This window comes from Chaetura pelagica, unplaced genomic scaffold, assembly GCF_000747805.2.
Source record: "Chaetura pelagica isolate M959 unplaced genomic scaffold, ChaPel_1.0 scaffold107, whole genome shotgun sequence".
In the NCBI taxonomy this organism is placed as follows: domain Eukaryota; kingdom Metazoa; phylum Chordata; class Aves; order Apodiformes; family Apodidae; genus Chaetura; species Chaetura pelagica.
In genome coordinates, this window is record NW_009953979.1 from 2594352 (window position 1) to 2613855 (window position 19504).

The 19504-nt window shown below is 38.3% G+C and overlaps 1 protein-coding gene across 1 annotated transcript in view; it reads left to right on the forward strand.

Moving 5' to 3' along the window:
- The window catches only part of MSRA (methionine sulfoxide reductase A), a 177541-nt gene that overhangs the window by 50179 nt on the left and 107858 nt on the right, over positions 1-19504 (forward strand). The window contains exon 3 of the mRNA XM_010002231.1: positions 8813-8917. Within this exon, the coding sequence (XP_010000533.1) occupies positions 8813-8917 (105 nt within the window). The remainder of the gene's footprint in view (positions 1-8812; positions 8918-19504) is intronic.

A 19504-nucleotide genomic window follows, 5' to 3' on the forward strand; every position in this document is an offset into this window, starting at 1 on the left:
TCCACTTCCCTTGGTTTACAAAACATAGATTTATGGGAGCACTGACTGATCCAATGGTGTAATTGAGCAGTGTAGTGTTTTGTAGCAGATAACCATATCCAGCATTTAAAATATGGACCTACTTTTCCATTTAATTTCCCTGGTTTCCATTCCTACCATTAGCACTTGACACACCTTTTCATTGCTTGTTCAAAGACCCCTTTTGCACTTAGTCATTCTCTTCTTGAGAAGATGCTTATATCCTTTAATTAAAAACCTCTAGCTTTTCTTTTTAAATGGCTAAACGTATTGTGCTCTTTATGGCTGGCTGTCACTGAAACTATTTTTGAGGATCTGCTTAATGTCAGATTTCATCTCTCTAAAGCTGTTCCTACCAACTTCTTTTTTTACTGAGGCATCCCAATTCTGTCACTTTTCCATTTTATTGCAATATTGCAATGAAATTCTGCATTTGTTTGCTTGTCTGCTGCCACCCTTGCTCTTTCCTCAAAGACTGTTCCCCATTGAGACCTATGGTGTGTGTGTCACTTGTGCCTTTAACTAGACATTTTATGTACGTTTGTTTTTAACACATTTTTGGTTGAATGGTCCTGGCACAGCAAGTCACTTTTTCAGACCATCCTATCAGCCTTCTCATCTGAGTCATCCACAGATTCTGAAAGTTCAGACTTTTTATTTCTTTAAAATTACTGATGAAAGACTGTAACAGTGACAGACTTTGTACCAATCCCTGCAGAGGACAGATAAAAATGCTGCCATTCAATGCTTGTTCCCTTTAGACAATTTTTTAGAACCATCATTTAGACAATTTTTAATCCATTTAACATGTGCTGATATTGTATAGTGCTAATTTTTTAATCAGACTGTCATGAAGTAATAAGTCAAATGCATTAATAAAGTCTAAGTCTATTACATCCATGCTATTACATCCTACATTTATTACAACTAGACTTGTAATTTCATGAGAGAATGAAATCAAATTTGGCTGACAAGACCTATATTCCATACAACCATGTTGACTGGCATTAATTATATGCCTATCTTCAACAGTTTTTCTTCAGTTGAATGCTGCAGGAGATATTCTGTTGTATTGTCCAGGAGAAATGTCAGACTAATCCTTAAGATGATGTGGTTCATCCAGTTCAGTGATCTCTGCTGTTCCCTGGCTAGCAAAGCAACACAGCTCAAAGCAGAGAGACCCTGTATCACCTATCACAGCCAAAAACATTTCCCCAGGAGGCAGATAATTCTCCCAACACAAATGCTAAAAAAGCTTTCCACTGACATCTGCATGAAATCACTGGGATATTTTCTGAACCTGAGAATCCTTTTGAATTAAGTTAAATCAAAATATACTCTCTAGGAGCACACTTAATGCATTCCAACTGTGAAAAGCACTCAGTCCAGAGTGAGCCCAGAGTAATCCTGAAGTGCTAGCAGTGTGGACATTCAGCCTAATAGGGGTATAACCAGTCAACAAGTTTTGCTATCTCTTTTTCTCCTGTAGGCTATATAATTGGCACTTGTTTGTTGTGTTTTTGTTTTTGTTTTTTTTTTCCTTTTATGGGTTTTTCAATGTACAGTCATTTTTAAAAGAACAGAAAAAAGTGTCAGTAGTAGTGGTCTTGCTTTCAGATATCCTTTCAGATATTCAGATGTTCAGTATCAATTTCCTGCTAAAGAATACACAGGATTGTCATTGCTGATGACACTAAGCTGGGAGGAGTGGCTGACACACCAGAAGGCTGTGCTGCCATTCAACGAGACCTAGACAGGCTGGAGAGTTGGGTGGGGAGAAACCTGATGAAGTTCAACAAGGGGAAGTGTAGAGTTTTGCATTTGGGGAAGAGAAACACCATGTACCAGTACAGGTTGGGGGCTGACCTGCAGTGTAGAAGAAAAGGACCTGGGGGTCCTGGTGGACAGGAGGATGACCATGAGCCAGCAATGTGCTCTTGTGGCCAAGAAGGCCAATGGCATCCTGGGATGCATTAGAAAGGGTGTGGTTAGTAGGTCAAGAGAGGTTCTCCTCCCTCTCTATTCTGCATTGGTGAGGCCACATCTGGAGTATTGTGTCCAGTTCTGGGCCCCTCAGTTCAAGAAGGACAGGGAACTGCTCGAAAGAGTCCAGCACAGAGCTACAAAGATGATTAAGGGAGTGAAACATCTCCCTTATGAGGAAAGGCTGAGGGAGCTGGGTCTCTTTAGCTTGGAGAGAAGGAGACTGAGGGGCGACCTCATCAATGTTTACAAGTATGTAAGGGGTGAGTGTCAGGAAGATGGAGTTAAGCTTTTTTCAGTGATGACCAGTGATAGGACAAGGGGCAATGGATGCAAACTGGAGCACAGGAGGTTCAATGTGAATATCAGAAAAAACTTTTTTACTGTGAGAGTGACAGAGCAGTGGAACAGGCTTCCCAGAGAGGTTGTGGAGTCTCCTTCACTGGAGACATTTAAAACCCTCCTGGACGCATTCCTGTTGATGTGCTCTAGATGATCCTGCTCTGGCAGGGGGGTTGGACTAGATGATCTTTTGAGGTCCCTTCCAACCCCTAGGATTCTGTGATTCTGTGATTTCAGCAAATAAAAGGAATAACCTTCCATAGCTATATCATATACATTTTTTAATACTTGCAGGTTAGAAACAAGCTTGCTTAGTAGTTTTGTTTTGCAGATTTTTAGAAAAAAGCAATATTCTTTGTTCAAACTGACAATGTCCTTTATTTTGAATTCATTCAGCTAGTTTTGCTGAAAAATAGGACTCTATTTCTGTGGAAAATTAACAGCAGAAAAAATAACAGCCTTCTGCACCCCATTTTTTTGCTGTCACCTTTATTCTCTTCATTATTACTTGATGGGATAAAAAACTTAAGTGATTCCAACAGTGACCAGAAACGTGTTTTCTAGCAGTTCATTGTTCTATAAGCAATTTTGTTATCTTTTAAAAGTTTCATTTCATGTAATTAAATTTCACATAATTATTCTGTCCTCTAGTGCAAGAAATGCATTAAATTTAAGAAAATTTGCTCTTTATATATATGCACCACACTGTAACTGTTTTATGGGCTGCTTTCTGTAGGCACAGGAAGAGATGTGATTTCCTCTGGGCCAGGCAGAAGTTTCTGCCTCTTAGGCAGAAGTTCTAGAATTGATGGAAAAATTAATTTTTATTTATTTTGATTAAGGGTTGTCCAGCCCATAGTGACAAATTGGGTTCTTACTATATTAGATTTATATATTTTAATACAGCTGTATAAAAGAATGTGGATTACACTGAGAAGATAAAGCATTATATTTTGTAAAGCAGAAATTCTCAGTGGCTAATAAACCAAACATAATCTTTTAGCTTTTGGGTTTTTTTTAGTTCAATGCTAACAAAGTAATTTAAGGTATTTGAAATATAAAAAAAGAAGGTAAAAAGAAAGAGTAGCCACATGTTAGTGCCATTGTATACCTGATATATTTTACATATATTTTCCATAAGGCTCTTCCAAACAGTGGGAAAATCACCCTGAAAAACTGGAAAGTGGCCAGGAACCATAAGTTACAGGAGGTGAATTTGTTGTAACAGGTTGCCCACTTTCTCTGCAAGGAGAAATACAAGGGGCTTTCAGGAGCCAGGAGGAGCCAACTTCAGATAAAGGCAGTTGGTCTACTGCAATGTAGTTGATCCATCACAAATGCTTTTTCAGCTCTTCCCTTGGGAATATACTTATGATCAGGACTAGAGGGAGGCTGAATGTGTGAATTAGTACATACTTATGTTCTCAAAAAGTAAAAAAAACCCAACCCCCCCCCAGAAGGAGTTCAACAGTATCATTAATTAGAAAGATCAAATCAGCTGAAATATTCAGAGAAAAAAAGAGAGCACTTCCTAGTAGTCTTTGACTGCACAAAAAGTTATTTACATAAATAAACTTAGGTCATAAATAAAATGTCTGGTGTTTTTGGTTTTCCTTCTTGCTCATTTTAAAAGTAGGAGGTCTTAACCTCTCAATAAAGTTACCTTGACTTCTGATGGATTTTCTGTCCATTGGGTTGTTTGAGTCAAGAGCTGTTACTTTTCTAAGCACAAAATATGGGCCAGTGAAATTCTCCTATTTGTGTTAGGCAGGAAGTCAAATAAAATTATCATAATGGATCCTTCTTAAAAATCTATTGATCTGTGATTATTTCCATTCTTTTCATCCTCATTACTTTGAAAGCAGAAAAAAAGAAAAGTTAAGTAGATCCCCAAAGTGTGAGTTCTTGGTGTGTTATTTTTGAACTGTTTGTTTATTTGACAAATTTCTATTTTAGGAAGAAGCTGGAAATTTTATTAATGATAACTACGACATAATAAAAATTCCCAGGCTGGTTTGGAGAAACAGATGCTCAAAAGACCTACCACTTTTTCATGTAATACTTTGCATATTCACTAGGGCCTAGGCTTTAGCTGGCACAAATTGATTTAGCTCCAAAATCAATAACCTCTGAGACGTGCACCAGCTGAAGATCTGCCACCTATTTCTTTAAATTATACTTAGGCCTTTACTGGGTTTAGGCACTTCATTTCAGTGGATGAAGTGAGACAAGTCCTATTCCACTGAAGAAGTGGGGCAGGAGGCAATACTTTTGGCGTTGCTTGAATTTTATAATTTGATTTCCTCAGGGCTGAACTAGAGATGAAGCCCACGTGTCGTGTAGCAGGGCTGTAGCTGCTGGTGGTTGAGTATGCACAGGTGAGGTACTCTCAAGCAAGCCCTTTGAAGTTGTTCCACTTTGCTGGAAATAATTAGATGCTTACTGGGTACAGCAAGTGAAAAAGAATGAGTTCGTTTCTATAATCCGTCGGCTTGGGCACTCACCTGGGAGATGATTAAGAAGGTGAAAATCTAAGCACTATTAGGAGGGAAAAAAATAAAAAGGAGCACTGAGGTGTCACTCAGATGTCTTTTTCTATTGCTCTTTACAGGAACATTTTTGCCAGAGTTTGAATCCCCACTGAAAGAGCTCACTGTAGCTAATCCTCTGAGAGTGGCTGTGTTTTCTAAGTGGGAAATGGATATAGGATAAACAGACAATCTGCTGCTGGCACACAGCCCTTTCTGCCACGGTGTAATAAAGTCTTATCATCTGCAGTGAGGTTCTTCAATGGCTAAGCTCCTTCCAAAGCTGAAGGAGAACTGAGCACCATAACTGGAAATCCGATAATGGCACCTATAAATAAAGGATTTCTATTTGCCCAGTTAACAGTAAAGGAAATTATATTTAGTGATTCAATAAATTATTTAAAAAACACAATTCAGACTTTGGGCTTTTTTTGAGAGAAGGCTTCTAGAAGTATTCATGCTTGTTAAAACTTTTGGAATTTAAAGTGAAGCACGCTTTCACTGTGGAATATTAGGGATCAGCTAATTAAAAGCAATAGGTGAACTGAGGACACCATGACTCTCTGACTTAATATAAATGGATCTTTCATGAGAAATTCTGAAAGAGGCACTGAGGTGAAGAGCTGAATATCACTGAAAGAGCAGCATCTATCACCCATCATTTTAAACCCTTTTAGCTGCTCAGTGTTAGCCGGTTAAATTTCTCATTAAAAGCCATGCAGCTTTTTTAAAAACAAGTGTGTTTATTGTTTCTCTTTGATAACTGTCTCTCCATTTAAAAAATCTTACAAAAATATTTTATTAGAAATCTTCCAATGATTTTTTTACAGTGCTTAGCTAGTTTGGTGCCTGCTCTGTTCTTCTGACACTGTAGTGTACCAAAGGTATGAAACCCAAACTGAAACAAGATCATTCTGTTTTCAGTCAAACTTCAGCCTAATATAAGAAGTGAAATAAGAAGATAAATAGGGAAACCCAGTTTTAAGTTCCACTTTGCCACTTGGGCTGCAGCTGAGTCATGTTCAGCACCAATGAGCTGATAGGATCTTCAGATCCTTGTTGTGAGGCATACTGAGAGGAGAAATTGCTCTTCTGCTTTTCCTGCCCCTAAGACCATTTTCTCTTTTATGCTTCTTGTAGGAAATCTTGTGATTAATCTGTCCCACATGGAGCCTTTTACCTGTCTCTTTGCTCATTTGTACCCAGTTGACTGGTGTAGTTTCCACTAAAATTGTTGGGAAGTAGGAGTGCTTACCGCAAATGACTAAGATATTTCTTAGTAGAAATAGCCAGACCATATCCTGAAAGAAAATCCACTAGATTGTGGAAAGGCTTTGAGGAAAGTGAGAGGTGAATCTGATAGGACCAGCAGCATTACCTGCTTGCTTTTCCTCTAAGAATGAATATTGATTTGAAATATGCTCTAGGTCCTATGAGTCTGTTAGCCACACATCTGAGGACTTTTTTCTGGAGGTGAGGCTATCATTCTCAGAGTAGCACCATTATTTCCTTATTCAGAGGGAAAGAAGAAAGCTGATTCTTTGAACTTCTGGATTAGTCAGAGCAGACAGTGTTGACAAGATGTAATTGCTGCTTCAGTTGAGAGGAAAGGTAATGCCTCTGTTGTTTTGAAGTTCTTTAAGAAACTCTCTTGTGATCTAAAGCTAGTCATCTTAGGAAAGCAATTTGCTCTTGAGTGATAAGAACCCTTCATAAGGTTCACACTGACTTAAAAAAAAAGAAAAAAAAAAGATTTAAAGGCAGAAGCCACTCCTTAATCTCTTTTTAGTTACATGATGGAGGCTTGTGAGAGCTAGACAGACCACTATCTGTTTGCTTTCCTTCTTTATCATGAGCAAAACCAAAATTCCCAACCTGGGCTTTAGCTAAGGCAAACCCCACTATCCTCACTAATAGTCCATGTTAAACCATGAAATCTGGAATAGGTTCCATTCCTGATCGAAGCTGGCCATCAGTTCATGCCATTATATAGAAAGACCATTTCACTTTATTATTAAGCCAATTATCTCTGACTTATGTTTTTATTCTACAAAATATATGATCCCTTTCTGTTAACCTACCATGAGACTTTGCCTTCAGATAATGAGTTGCTTCCATGGACTTCAAGAGGCGTAGTGCATATGAAAGAGAAACTGGGCCATCATTTGCCTGGACAGTATCCTGGTGGACAGGATGGCATGGCTCTAGCTTTAGGTTACATCAAAGCTGCACATTTTTTCTTTTAATCTCAGTGGATGTATCTTTGATGTATTGCAAAGCACACTGGATAGGAACCAATTTGGTTTTATCAAAATTTTTATTACCGATATCCCAGATGTGTCCCCTTTTACTCCTCTGCATTCTAGATAAAATTTAATCCCAATCTTTTAAATCCCTTTTAATAGTTAGTTCGCCCCTCTGTGCCCCATTTAGATTTTCTTCATTTCAGGTGCCCCATTAATGGATATAATGCTGTCGTACTTTTCCCTGTTATGTCTGTTTAATATATCCCAGCATCCTTTTTATTTCTTTTTACTTTTTTTTTTTTTAATTAAAATTTCTCTTGGTACTGAATTAGTGCTTCTACTGAATACTTCTCTGTTACTTATAGATTCTGATTTTTCTTGTTCAGTGACAGCTAATTCAGCACCCATCACTGGGCCAGATTGAGCTGGTTGTACTGCATGAAATTCAACAATTCTGTTCAAGTCAGTTGAGTAAAACTGAAATCTACGGTGGTATAAATGAAATAAAAAGCTAGCCTAGTGTGATCAGGGAGCTTATTGTATCCCCACCAAGAGGCAGATCTTGCTGTCCAGTTTACATTTGTATAGTATTTACTTATGATTTAAATGAAAATTATGGTAAGTTTTTATTCTCCATTCACCAAGGATTATGACAACAGATATGCCTGCATTTATAAAACTTATAATGTATAATTTTTAGAAAATATAAACCAGAAAATACTTGGTAGCACTCATTGCAATGGACTTTCACCCTGAGGTATCTGAGCACTCATCAATCTACTGGTTAAAGTGAATTATATGGCCAGATCCTTCACATTTTGTGAAGCTGGGTCTTTCTGTGGTATTGAGAGTGATTACATCAGGATAGAGCCCTGGAACAGGCTGCCCAGAGAGGTTGTGGAGTCTCCTTCACTGGAGACATTCAAAACCTGCCTGGACGCCTTCCTGTGTGATGTGCTCTAGGTGATCCTGCTCTGGCAAGATCTTGCAAGGTCCCTTCCAACCCATAAGATTCTGTGATTAGGCACATAAGGAATGAAAAAATCATGCCCATAACTGAAAAATCAGAATAATATGTTTTAATGTGCTGTAACACCTGTGAATCTTCCTTGAACTTCACCTGCTATTGTAAAATTCAGTCAGGCTCTCTTTGACTATTTTTGAAGTCTGTTGTCATCAGTGGTTTGGATGGTGTGAAACAGTTTGAAATTCTTTATGTGTTCTTGTGTAAACATGTCCTTTACATTTGTTTTTATAGTCAATTATTTTATCCATATCTTACCTGATGGCAATGAGGCCCAGTTTTTTACTGTCAAGAAGACTTTGACTTGCAAGTTTTCTTATTTTATTGTTGCGTTTAGATTATTTAAACTACTTTACTAGTTTTTATTAAGATTATATTATTTAAGAACTATTCTTTTTTTTTTTTTTTCTCCTCAAACCTGAGAGACTACTGCAATAACATCCCTGTCTTACATTCTTGCTTTTCTGATTAGTTTATTTCACGATGGCCTTGTCCAAACTAGCAGACATCTTAAAGTTGACATGTATATAAAATATTGTATATAAATGACAAAACACCTTTAAGGCAAAAAAAAGGAAAACAAAAAACTGTGTTTTAGATCTTAATATAAAACACTAGATATACTCTAGCTATTCTCACTAGTAACATCTGATTTTATTTTGTCTTTTAAGGGAGAACTGGCCACGCAGAGGTTGTACGAGTAGTTTATCAGCCAGAAAGCATCAGCTTTGAGAAACTGCTCAAGGTCTTCTGGGAGAATCATGACCCGACACAAGGTAGAGTGATGAGTGAGCCAGTATTTAATTATCTTACTAATTACAGCTGGGATAATTAGTGTTTGAGCTGCATGGAATAGATGAACCTTGAAATCACACTGGAGCTCAAGAATATGATTGCAGACATTTATTGACAGAGAAAGAGAGGAATAGAGAGAATGAGAGTACAGAAACTCACAATAACCCTCCTCCTTTACAGCTGTCTGTGCTGGGAAAATTCCCACAGAGAGGCAGAGCAGACAATAGAATTTTTTTTTCAACTTTGATTATGACAATTTCTTCTGTAATGCTATCTTTTGTCTCATAAATTAAAGGATATTTCTTCCCAGCTTCAGAGCTGGTCATATTTGTGCCAGGCACCTTTATCCTTCATAAAAAATTTCATTTGTTTTTTATATTTTTCTATGGCAGAGATTATCTTTTATTATTAGGAAAAGAGGACAAAAAGAGGTAAGAGATGGTGTGTAGAAGCACCAGCAGAACATTCTAGCTATTCTTATTCAAACCTTTTGATTTAATTTATCTTTCTTGGAAGAGGCTTTGTGATGACATTGCACACATCTGTGCAAACATAAATGGGAAACTGTGTTGAGAAAACATTTTATATGTTTATATCGTTTCAATAAACATCATCCTTTCTACCATTTCCCAGAAATATTACACACAGTAACTCATTTCAATATTTTAACAGCTATCATAATTATGCCACTTGTTACTACATCTGGGAACAAAAAATGCGGATGATACCTTCAAAATGTGGTGCCATCCTGGGAAACAGTAACTCTGAGAGGGATCCAGGGGCTATTGTGGATGAGTGTCTTCCAGTGAGCTGAGAGACAAAAATGGCTATTGCAACTCATGCCTGTGTGAGAAGGGAAGCCTCAGTCAGGAGTATGAAAGCTATTTTCCAGATGCAGAGTCAGTAGATTTTCAGAACATTCAGTGCAGTTCCTGTGTTGACATACCAAAAAATTATACAGAAATATTGCTGGGGATTCAATGGAAGCACAGGAAAAGGACATGGAGCCTAGGAAATTGGCCTGGTGCTGTGAATAAACATGTTCAACTCACTGAAGGGGCATAACACTATGATCAAGTAATCTTTACAGGTACTTATGTGAGGAGCAGGTACCTGATAGTGAGACTGATGACCCAATGTCACAGTTTAACTCAGGTCCGACAACAATGCTCTCGATCCCCCCTCCCCCCAACCCAAGTAGGGAAGGAGAGAGAGAAAAAGAGAGAGACTTGGCTGGATTGAAAACTAAACTACACAGCTTTAATTAAAACACTAGTGAATGATACAAGAAAATATATACAATTATATACAAATATATTCAGGAATGGGCAAAAGCCTCTTGCCTCCCCCCACCCCAGCAACTCCCACAGCACTTCCCTGAACTGGGAAGAGTCCCGAGGAATCCCGAAGCTGCTGCTGGAGAAAGCAGAGAGTTATGGGGGTCACGAGAGATCAAGCCTCAGGGTCGACGGTGATGGATGAACAGAGTCCTCCCCGGACACCGGCCATGGACGGAAGAGAAGGGAAGAAAAAAAAGAAGGAAGGAAGTTGTCTTCTGTGATCTCTGACCTTCCTCTGAGCTTACGTAGATATATGGAATGGAATATCTCTGGCCAATTTTGCTGTCCATCTAACTCAGCCTCCTACGGGGGGGGTCACAGATCTCCCCATAGTGTCTGAGCTGGCAGAGTGCAGGTGCAGCCTTGAAGCCTCAGTAGTTAGAAAAACATTCCAGTGTCTTATCAGCCTAGCAGAACACACTGTTGCTAGGTACAAGAAAGCTTACTGAAGGAAAAAAAAATCAGTAAAAAGAAAAATTGGCTTCATCCTGGCTCAAACCAGGACACCCAACCACTGGTAATCCATAAGAAGTTCCAGTAGTTGGAAGCTGAAAGTTGAAAAGTTCCACCCTGGAATAAAATCGTTTCACAGCTCTCTGTGTAATTAAGCATTGGAATATTCTTTCCATCACCATCCTTTTGAGTATTTAAGATGAGATCGTTTATCATTTTGGAAGAGGCACTTGCTTTAAGTCATGACAAGAAATTCTATGTCTGTGTGTCAAGTGAGGTGGCCTATACTGGGATCTGTTAATTTATGAGCCTCCCTTTTCAACTCTTTCCTTCATAGTTAAGTTGAGAGCAATTTCACTGCACCATCCTAGAAACACTTGTAGCTCTGCATTAAGACAGTGACCAGCTTCAAATCTGAACTTCTGTGGTTTGCTTATAGGGGTCAAGAAGAAGGTTTTCTCCTTATTCTACCAGGGGGGGTTTTTAGGTCTTTTTTTGTTCTTTTCCCTTACCATCACCAGAGGTTGGCTTCTTTGTAATGGGCTGGTTGTTTTGATATGGCAGGGAGTCCTGTTTCTAGACAATAGTTTAATGTCTTGTTCACATGTTGGGATTCATCCTGATTACCAGAGCTGGGAACTAATCATAGAATCTTATGAATAGATATAGAATCTATATCTAATATAATCTAGATCACCATATAGATCACCATATAGATCACCAATATAATCTAATCACCATAGAATCTAATGGTGAGGACTATAGGATTCTTCATCTTCCAGAGCAGTATGAGGAATAGATTTCTGCTAAAATAATCTGGGTAACTGCCACCTAATCAGTCATGTACCATGCCTGTAGTCTTGTCTTTGACAGCATATAGTTGTGCCCTGCCAGCATCACACTTCCAATGGGTCAGTCTCTAAAGGACTTCAGTGTTTCAGACTGACTGAAGTTCATTTGCTGGACACAATGGTGTGTGTCTGAAGTGTAGTGGTTCTGTTAACAGGTCAAATAACTTCAATTTATCATAGAATACCAGACTGGTTTGGGTTGGAAGGGACCTTAAAGATCATTCAGTTCCAACTCTCCTGCCATGGGCAGGGACACCTCCCATTAGACCAGATTTTTCCAAGCCCCATCCAACCTGGCCTTGAAACACTTCCAGGGAAAGGGCAACCACGACTTCCCTGGGAAACCTGTGCCAGTGTCTCACCACCCTCTCAGTGAATAATTTCTTCCTCATATCTAACCTAAATCTACCCTCTTCCTGTTTAAAGTCATTACTCCTTTTTCTGTTGCTACATTTATGATTCCTTCTGGCTTTAAATCAAAGTAAAATTTTTATATTATGTCTTTGTATTCACCTTGCATTCTCGTATAACTGAGGTTCAAAATAGTTTCAGTCTGTGCTTTCAGAGGAAAGTTGGATGCTGGCAGATGTATGATTCACTCTGATTTCTGGCAACTGGGGAAACATCACCTAATTAGCCTGGGAACAGAGCCATGCTAATGTGGCTGTATTCCTTCTGACATGTGAACTAATATCTCCATGTGACACTGTGCTGCGTAGATACCCAAGTCATTCACAACGGTCTTTGGCATCTCTGTGGCACTGCCCTGCTTGGTGTAAACATACCTAGGCCTTTATCTAAGCTTGGCACAGTAGAATTTCCAAATGGTTCTTCTGTGATAATTTGCCAAAAGTGACAGCATCACTTTATCCACAGAGAAGACATCAGTCTTCTTGAAGACCTTGTATACCGCAGACTTGGGCAGTTTGCATTACCTATGATTTTTCATGGTTGCTTAATGCTAACTTCTATTCAGGAATTTTGTAAAGCTCACATCTCTACCACCTTTCTTGATATGGGGAAAATCTAAACCACAAGGTCCCAATGTCAGGTGTGTCTTTTTTGTTGTTTTGGGGTTTTTTTTGTGAGGTAGGGATGCTATGTTTATAAACCCTTTTAAGTCTTAACAGTTAGCAGTAGAAGACCTTGAAGGTAAAATTGTTTTTTGTCTATATTTGTTTCTGCTCCTTGCTTTTAATTTGCTATGGAAAATCTGATTTTATGCAAAGATACTGAAAGTGTGAGTTCTCTCTCTGACCTAATATATTTTTGTCCTTTCCTGAGGTTCAGTTGTGTGCACACACAAAGTCCTGTGTAGCCTTCTGGGAAAGCAGGACTCAGTCTCTTAAATAAGTTGGTTTTCATTAAGCAGACACATCAGGAAGATTTCTTATTTATGAAATTCAGTATAGTCTTTGGATGAATCCAGTGTCTCATATAACCAGCAAATGCTGGACTTCTTGAGAATAGCACTTACTCAAAATTAGAAAAGCTTTGTCTCTGGCACTGTCTTATCTTTTCTCCAGAAGTTGGGTTAACACCATTTAAACCCTCCTACCCCCAGTGGAGACAATGGACTTGTCTAATCGTTCTAATGTCATTAAACATCAAGTATGTACATTCTGTTGCAGTTAAAGACCTTTCAAATATTAGTCTAGATGGTACAAAGTTGCTAAAGAATAGAGACTGGCAGTTCTATCAATCCTTATTGTATGAGCATATTAATATTTAAAAGTTCCTACTTTCCAAACAGTTGGATCTCCTGCCTTCAAGATGAGACTGACATCTCACTGGGATTAGAATTTTCTCTGGGAGGCAGCCTGGCTCTTGTTTCATGAAGCTCTTGAGTCTGAGTATTATATGGAAGTCAACTGAAAAGCAAGAACCTTTGATCAAGTCAAACAGTTTATGAGTTGAAAGAGATTCTCCCAGATGAGCATCTCCTAAGTGTGGGGCCCTGGTAAAGTCCTCCCTGACTATTAATTTAGGCTCTATTTTATAATTCATTACATTTGGGATACTGAAAAAGCAACAAACAAACCCTGACTTCTGCCAAGTGACATATGGTTGTCATCTTTGTTCAGCCTCTGATGCACAGATCAGCATTCCTTCTCTCCCAGGAATGATCTTACCTATGAGGTGATTGCTCTATATAGCTTTATAAGTGCTTGAGGTGGTTGCTTTTTTGTCATTGACACAGAAAAAGAGAACAAATGAAATGCTGAAAATACTGCAAAAGAATCTTAGGGCTATTTACTTTGTACATAATTGTAATTTTCTAAAGTTTACAGAGGTGGAGGGCTGATTGTGTATTGCCTTGGTTTTGCACTAAAGGAGCAGTCCTCAGAGCCCTCCAAATTTTTAAAGATGGTCTCCTTCAAATTGCACCCTGACAATGGTGCTGGCACCTCCATGTGGTTTACCTAGAGGGATGTGGACTTTCAGACCATAAATGTGTCTGCCTTGTGCCTCAGCCCGTAGTTTCATGATTGCTGTAAGCAAATCTTTGACTTAATTGTTAGGGAGAAGGGCAATTTTCTTCTCTCTCTCTGACCTGCCCGTAGGATACAACCACTTTCATTGTGTTGACGCTGGTGATCACAAAGTTTTCTGATCAAGCTGAAAATTAACCCTGCATGAATTGTAGTGAGATGTAATTATCAGCCAGGACTTAAACTGCCAGGAGCATAATCACTCGTGGGACCACCCTTCTGGCATTAGCACTGTGCTGGAGTGTGAGAGCCAATTGCAAAACCCAGCTGTGCTTGTGTTCGGGGAAGAAGATCTCATATTTCATCTGACCAGAAAGTTTGGCCACTCTTTGTGAGGTGTCAGAAACTATCCCTCCAAACCCTTGGAAAAATCTAACTTATGCCAGAGGACTCTGTCATGGTGCAAATGTGATTCCTGGAAAGCGTATTACTGTTCACAATTATCCTGAGCCTGTGTGTGGTTGAACTCCTGTGTGTGTTGGTGATTTCAGCCCAATCCAAGGCACCTTTGAAGAAAGGCTCCTTGTTACTTTTGATGACTGTACAGAAGACAAGCAGAAGACAAAACAAATACTATTTCCTCCTCTTTAAAACATGTTTGGGACAATGAAAAACCCACTCACCTCCTTTAGCTCTTTTCTCTCTTGAATACGATCCTTTTTCATTTCTGCTTCTGGCTTTCTGTTTGGGTTTTTGAAATAGTGGAAGGAGCTGAGGGAAAACCAGGACTTCAGAGTTTTGGCCGCTCTGGCAGTGGGGTGAAGGGCAAAAGCTCCCATGGCTACTGCCACCCAAGAGCTCCTTGAAATTTGCTTCTGACCTTATTGATTCTTTGAGTTTGAATTTACCAAGAACCAAAGTTACCAGTAAGTGGTCTCATTCCACCTTTCTGTCATGAAGAAGTCCTTATCATGCCTGTGTTTGTACAGGAAATGTAAGCAGAACTGTTATTTTTCGAGCAGCTGAGGACCATCTGTACTACAACAAACTCATCACCTGCCAGATTCATTCGGAATATCTCATAGTCCATATGTCTTGTGTATCCACGATAGAGAAGAGATGTATGAGCTGTTTCTCCTCCCCATGACCTTCCAAACAGTTTGGCATTTAGCCTTAGTGCTGATACAAGAATTCTCCAGAATAATATCTGTTTTTCATTGTGCTGACCCATTTTAGTTGCAGAGGGTATATTTATTTCTCACCAGTTTTGAAGGACTGTACTTTTTTTAGACATTGCATAAGGAATCTATCATCTGCAAATAATTAAAATTAGACACTAGAAATGACATTGTATTGCTAATGAGCAGATGTGTCTGCTTATACCAGTGGAAGAACAGCTGTACACATAAAATATGCTACAGTGACCCTAAACCAGCATTATGTATTCTGCTGCAGGCCTGTAACTTCATTTAGAGATTAAAGGGAAAAAAGTAATCTCTCTATGTAGAATATAACCATTTCTGATTTTTCTTCTTTACATTTCTCTCTCTTCCCTTTATAATTTGAATGAAATTTGCAAGTCTTAGATTAAAGCACAGAGCACCTTTTTCTTGTATTTCAAATATTATTAAGAGTTTCAGCATTATTATAAGGTGTATCAAAAAAGAGTAGAAATGCAAAATCTGTTGTCACCAGGCATATAAATATATTCAAAATAGAATTAAAGACCCCTCAGGGAGCCATTCTTGGTCCAATACTCTTCAATATTTTCGTTAATGACTTGGAGGATATAGTGAAGAGGATGCTAATTAAATCTGTGGTAAAGACATTGCTAGGAGGCTCTTGGAGGAAACAAATAAAACACAGCTCTGTGTTGATAAATTAAAAAAACCATGGAAATCGATGTGCTGAGACACAATAAAGATAAATGTATCGTGGTTCATGCAGGACCGAATACTCAACAGTAGAAATATGCACTCTGTGAATTGTTTGATAGGAGAGAGTGTCTTCTGTTGCCTTCAGATTCTTCTAATTCCTGCTCTTCCCAGGGAAATCACAATGGTGGGTCTTAGTTGATGGATGTGTAGCCATCCTACCAGCAACCAATGTAGTGGTCCCTTGCTTATAATCACCTCGTAAATACCTGTAGTCTATACTTTTTTGTAAAGTAGCAAAGAGATTCTTTGCCAGTGGTGCTAGCCAATAATACAGTTTGAGAATGCAGCTTCATTTCTTTCATGAACTGAAATGCCTAATGTCATGTTGTTCCCATTCTTTGTCCTTTCCCTAGAACTAAATATGCATTAAAAATAAATACGTATTATTAGGCTGGTTTACGTCCCCATGAATTTTAGCTGTCCTGACCTAATTTGCATATTAGTCTCTTTTTTTATCCATATAAATTAGAAGATACTTTTTCTGACCCATATTTCCAGTTTAGGAGATGTTGTGTTTCCGTATCTCAGTGAGAAGCTGAGATTTGACTCTGCATCTTTTTTAATGAACGGGACTATTAGGTAGTGCAGTGGTTGCTGAGATGGCTGAATAGTTTGCATTATGAAGTGAGTGGTGCTGAATCAATCTGGCTCGAGGGCAAAAGTCCTTCTGGGCTCTGATTTTGTCTTACCTTTAAACTACTTTTAGCTTATTTCTTTTATATGTGACAATGATGTGTTAACCACTTCTCCAGAACTGCTAAAAATAACCTTTATCTTTCAGTATTGCTACAGTCAATAATAAAAAGGTTCCCTGAAGATGAGCAAACCCATGGTATCATTCTTGTGTGCCATTGCAGATGTCACTGTGACTCATGCTGTGGGAAATGTGAACCCACCACTATCCTGAAGGGATTCTCCTTGCTCATCATGCCTTTATCTTCTGAGAACAGCCTTGGAAGATGCTTTTTTTTTCTATTATGATCATCCTTAGGATAATTTCTAGGTTATTTTGTAGCTACAGCATAGCTGTATTTGTAATTGAGAAGAGGAAAGAGGAAAGGACAAGGAAGGGAATCTTAATTTTAAATCAGGCTTGTTAATTTTTAACTTCTGAAGGAAAATCTAGGCTTCTCAATGCTGTCTTCAGTAGCTTTCAAATATCCATGAAATCCATGGAGTCCAAATATACATGTATATGTGGTGTGAATAACATCAGCTGGATTTGCTTATGTCTTTATAGAATGTGAAAAGAGCAACCTCAGAAGATCTTTTTCTGCAGGCTTTTTTGGTGGCCTGTTCATAGGCCTTATACAAGGAAAAAAGACAAAGTCACAACAAAGTAACACCAAATACGCTTTTCTTCTTCAAATACACCACTAGTGAATTTACTGTACTTGGGTCTAGAAATCTGAGGCACTGAAGCATGGCATCATTAATCATAGTTTATGGTGATTATTAGAAGGCTTTTAATCTTTGTTTTCATGTATAATTAGGTACAAGAGGTCAAAGCCAACTCTATTCTAAACAACAATATTTTCAGTGAATGCCTGTTTTTCTCTGCCTGCAATTTTCTCTTGCATATTTATAAGAGCATACTTGTCTGTGTTTTGAGAGAGCAGTGTCCCAGGAGTTTATCTGCTGATAAAAGCAAATGACAACACCGTTATTTTTATTATCACTAATTATTTTTATTACTATTGCAATAACACCTGGTGGATGATAGCAGGTTTAGGTTCTTAGCATTAACACATGCCTATATTTAGGCAAGACATTAGTGAGATACAAGATAAATGAAGAGAAAGGAGAAGGGATATAAAGAAAACAATAGCAAATTTGTGTGATATCATAGGTCCATGTAGTGCCTGATCTGAATTGCTCTATTTCTTAATTATAGTTCATCATATCATCAGTGGTTGTCCAGCTTTTTGTAAGCATCACAATACAGCTAGTCCATGAGGAAGAGAGGCAATGAGATCTGCCAAGACAGACGCTCTTACATGTTCTGCCTGTCTTCCAGTTGAGCTTTAGGAAATGTGGGGCTTCCTTATACCCTGTGTCATGTCCTCCAGTCTCTTCCAGACATGTCTGCTCTATGCATTTACTAGGTTTTGAAGACTATAAAGATCTTCAGTCAGATTTTTCTGACCAGTATAGACACATCAGGCAGGATAGACACAAAGCCACCTAAATTTATGTGACTCTCTGTAGGCATGGAGAGTCTCAGTTCCTCCAATTTCCAGTGGAGATCTAATCAACACAGTTGACTTGCCCCAAATTTGACACCTATGTTAGATCAGATTTGATTGCCTAAATTTGACAATTTAGTTCCAGCTGTACCAATAAATACTGTTAAAAGATTTCACTCCCATTGTAAGTTCCTTCAGCCCTGAGACAAAGATTTGAGAGAAGAAATTTTGAAAGGGCCTAATGTCTATTTATGACAGACAATGTCTATCTAAGACACAAAAAGTCAAAAAACTTGTCTAAAACTAATAATTTAACTTTTTATTAAAGCTAGGTAAAAATAAAGTCCCCTACAATAATTTTTATGCCATTAAGGATGATTTCTGTATATATTTACCATTCTATTTGCCTGTTTTATGCAGTTCTAGTAAAGACGTATTTTCAATATGTCTTTCATATTTTCAGTCAAAATGCATTAAAATTCCTGTCTGCAAGGGACATTTGATACTTAAGCTTTGTGACAAGTCATCAAAAACTAACCTATGCTTTTTTATGGGCTCAAGTAGATCCAGTACTTCCTTCAAAGGTCAAAGAACATTAACAAATGCATTTAAGCATTTTTTCTTAAATGCAAAAAAATGCATTAATTTATATCTGAAATAATTAATAAACAAGAAAGCATACAAGGAACTCCTTCAGAATTCTTCATTCAGCTTTCTAGTCTTGTAAAATATTTGAATTATCTTGAGAAGCAAAGTGATGCCTTTTGTAACTATTCAATAATAATAACAAAAAGTAAAAAGTATTTCATCAGATACAGAGCTTCTAGTTCTTGGATGACTTTTCAAAGCAAATGTTGGGATGAGCCATGCTAAGGTAATATAGTGAGATGATGGTATGTGACTCCCAGAATCCCAGACTGGTTTGGGTTGGAAGAGACCTTCAAGATCATCCGTTTCCAACCCCCAGCTCTGGGCATGGACACCTCCCACTAGATCAGGTTGCTCTAAGCCCCATCCAGCCTGGCCTTGGATCAAACCAGGGAAGGGGCAGCCACAACTTCCTTAGACAACCTATGCCAGGGTCTCACCAACCTCTTGTAAAGAATTTCTTCCTTATGTCTAATATAGAATTAGAATTAGAATTAGAATTAGAATTGAATATTCAGTTGGGAGTGACTTACAATTAACAACTGTGATTCTATATTATCTTCAAAGCTATACCAGAAACCCTGTAATCTGGTGATTTGAAGAATGTTAAAGACCAGACATTTTTCCAGCTGTATCTGTGGTGTTCTAAGTACATGTGCAAGTCATATTTTTTATGGAAAGCCAGTATTTGCTGTCTTGATTCCAAAGCAAATGGGGAAGA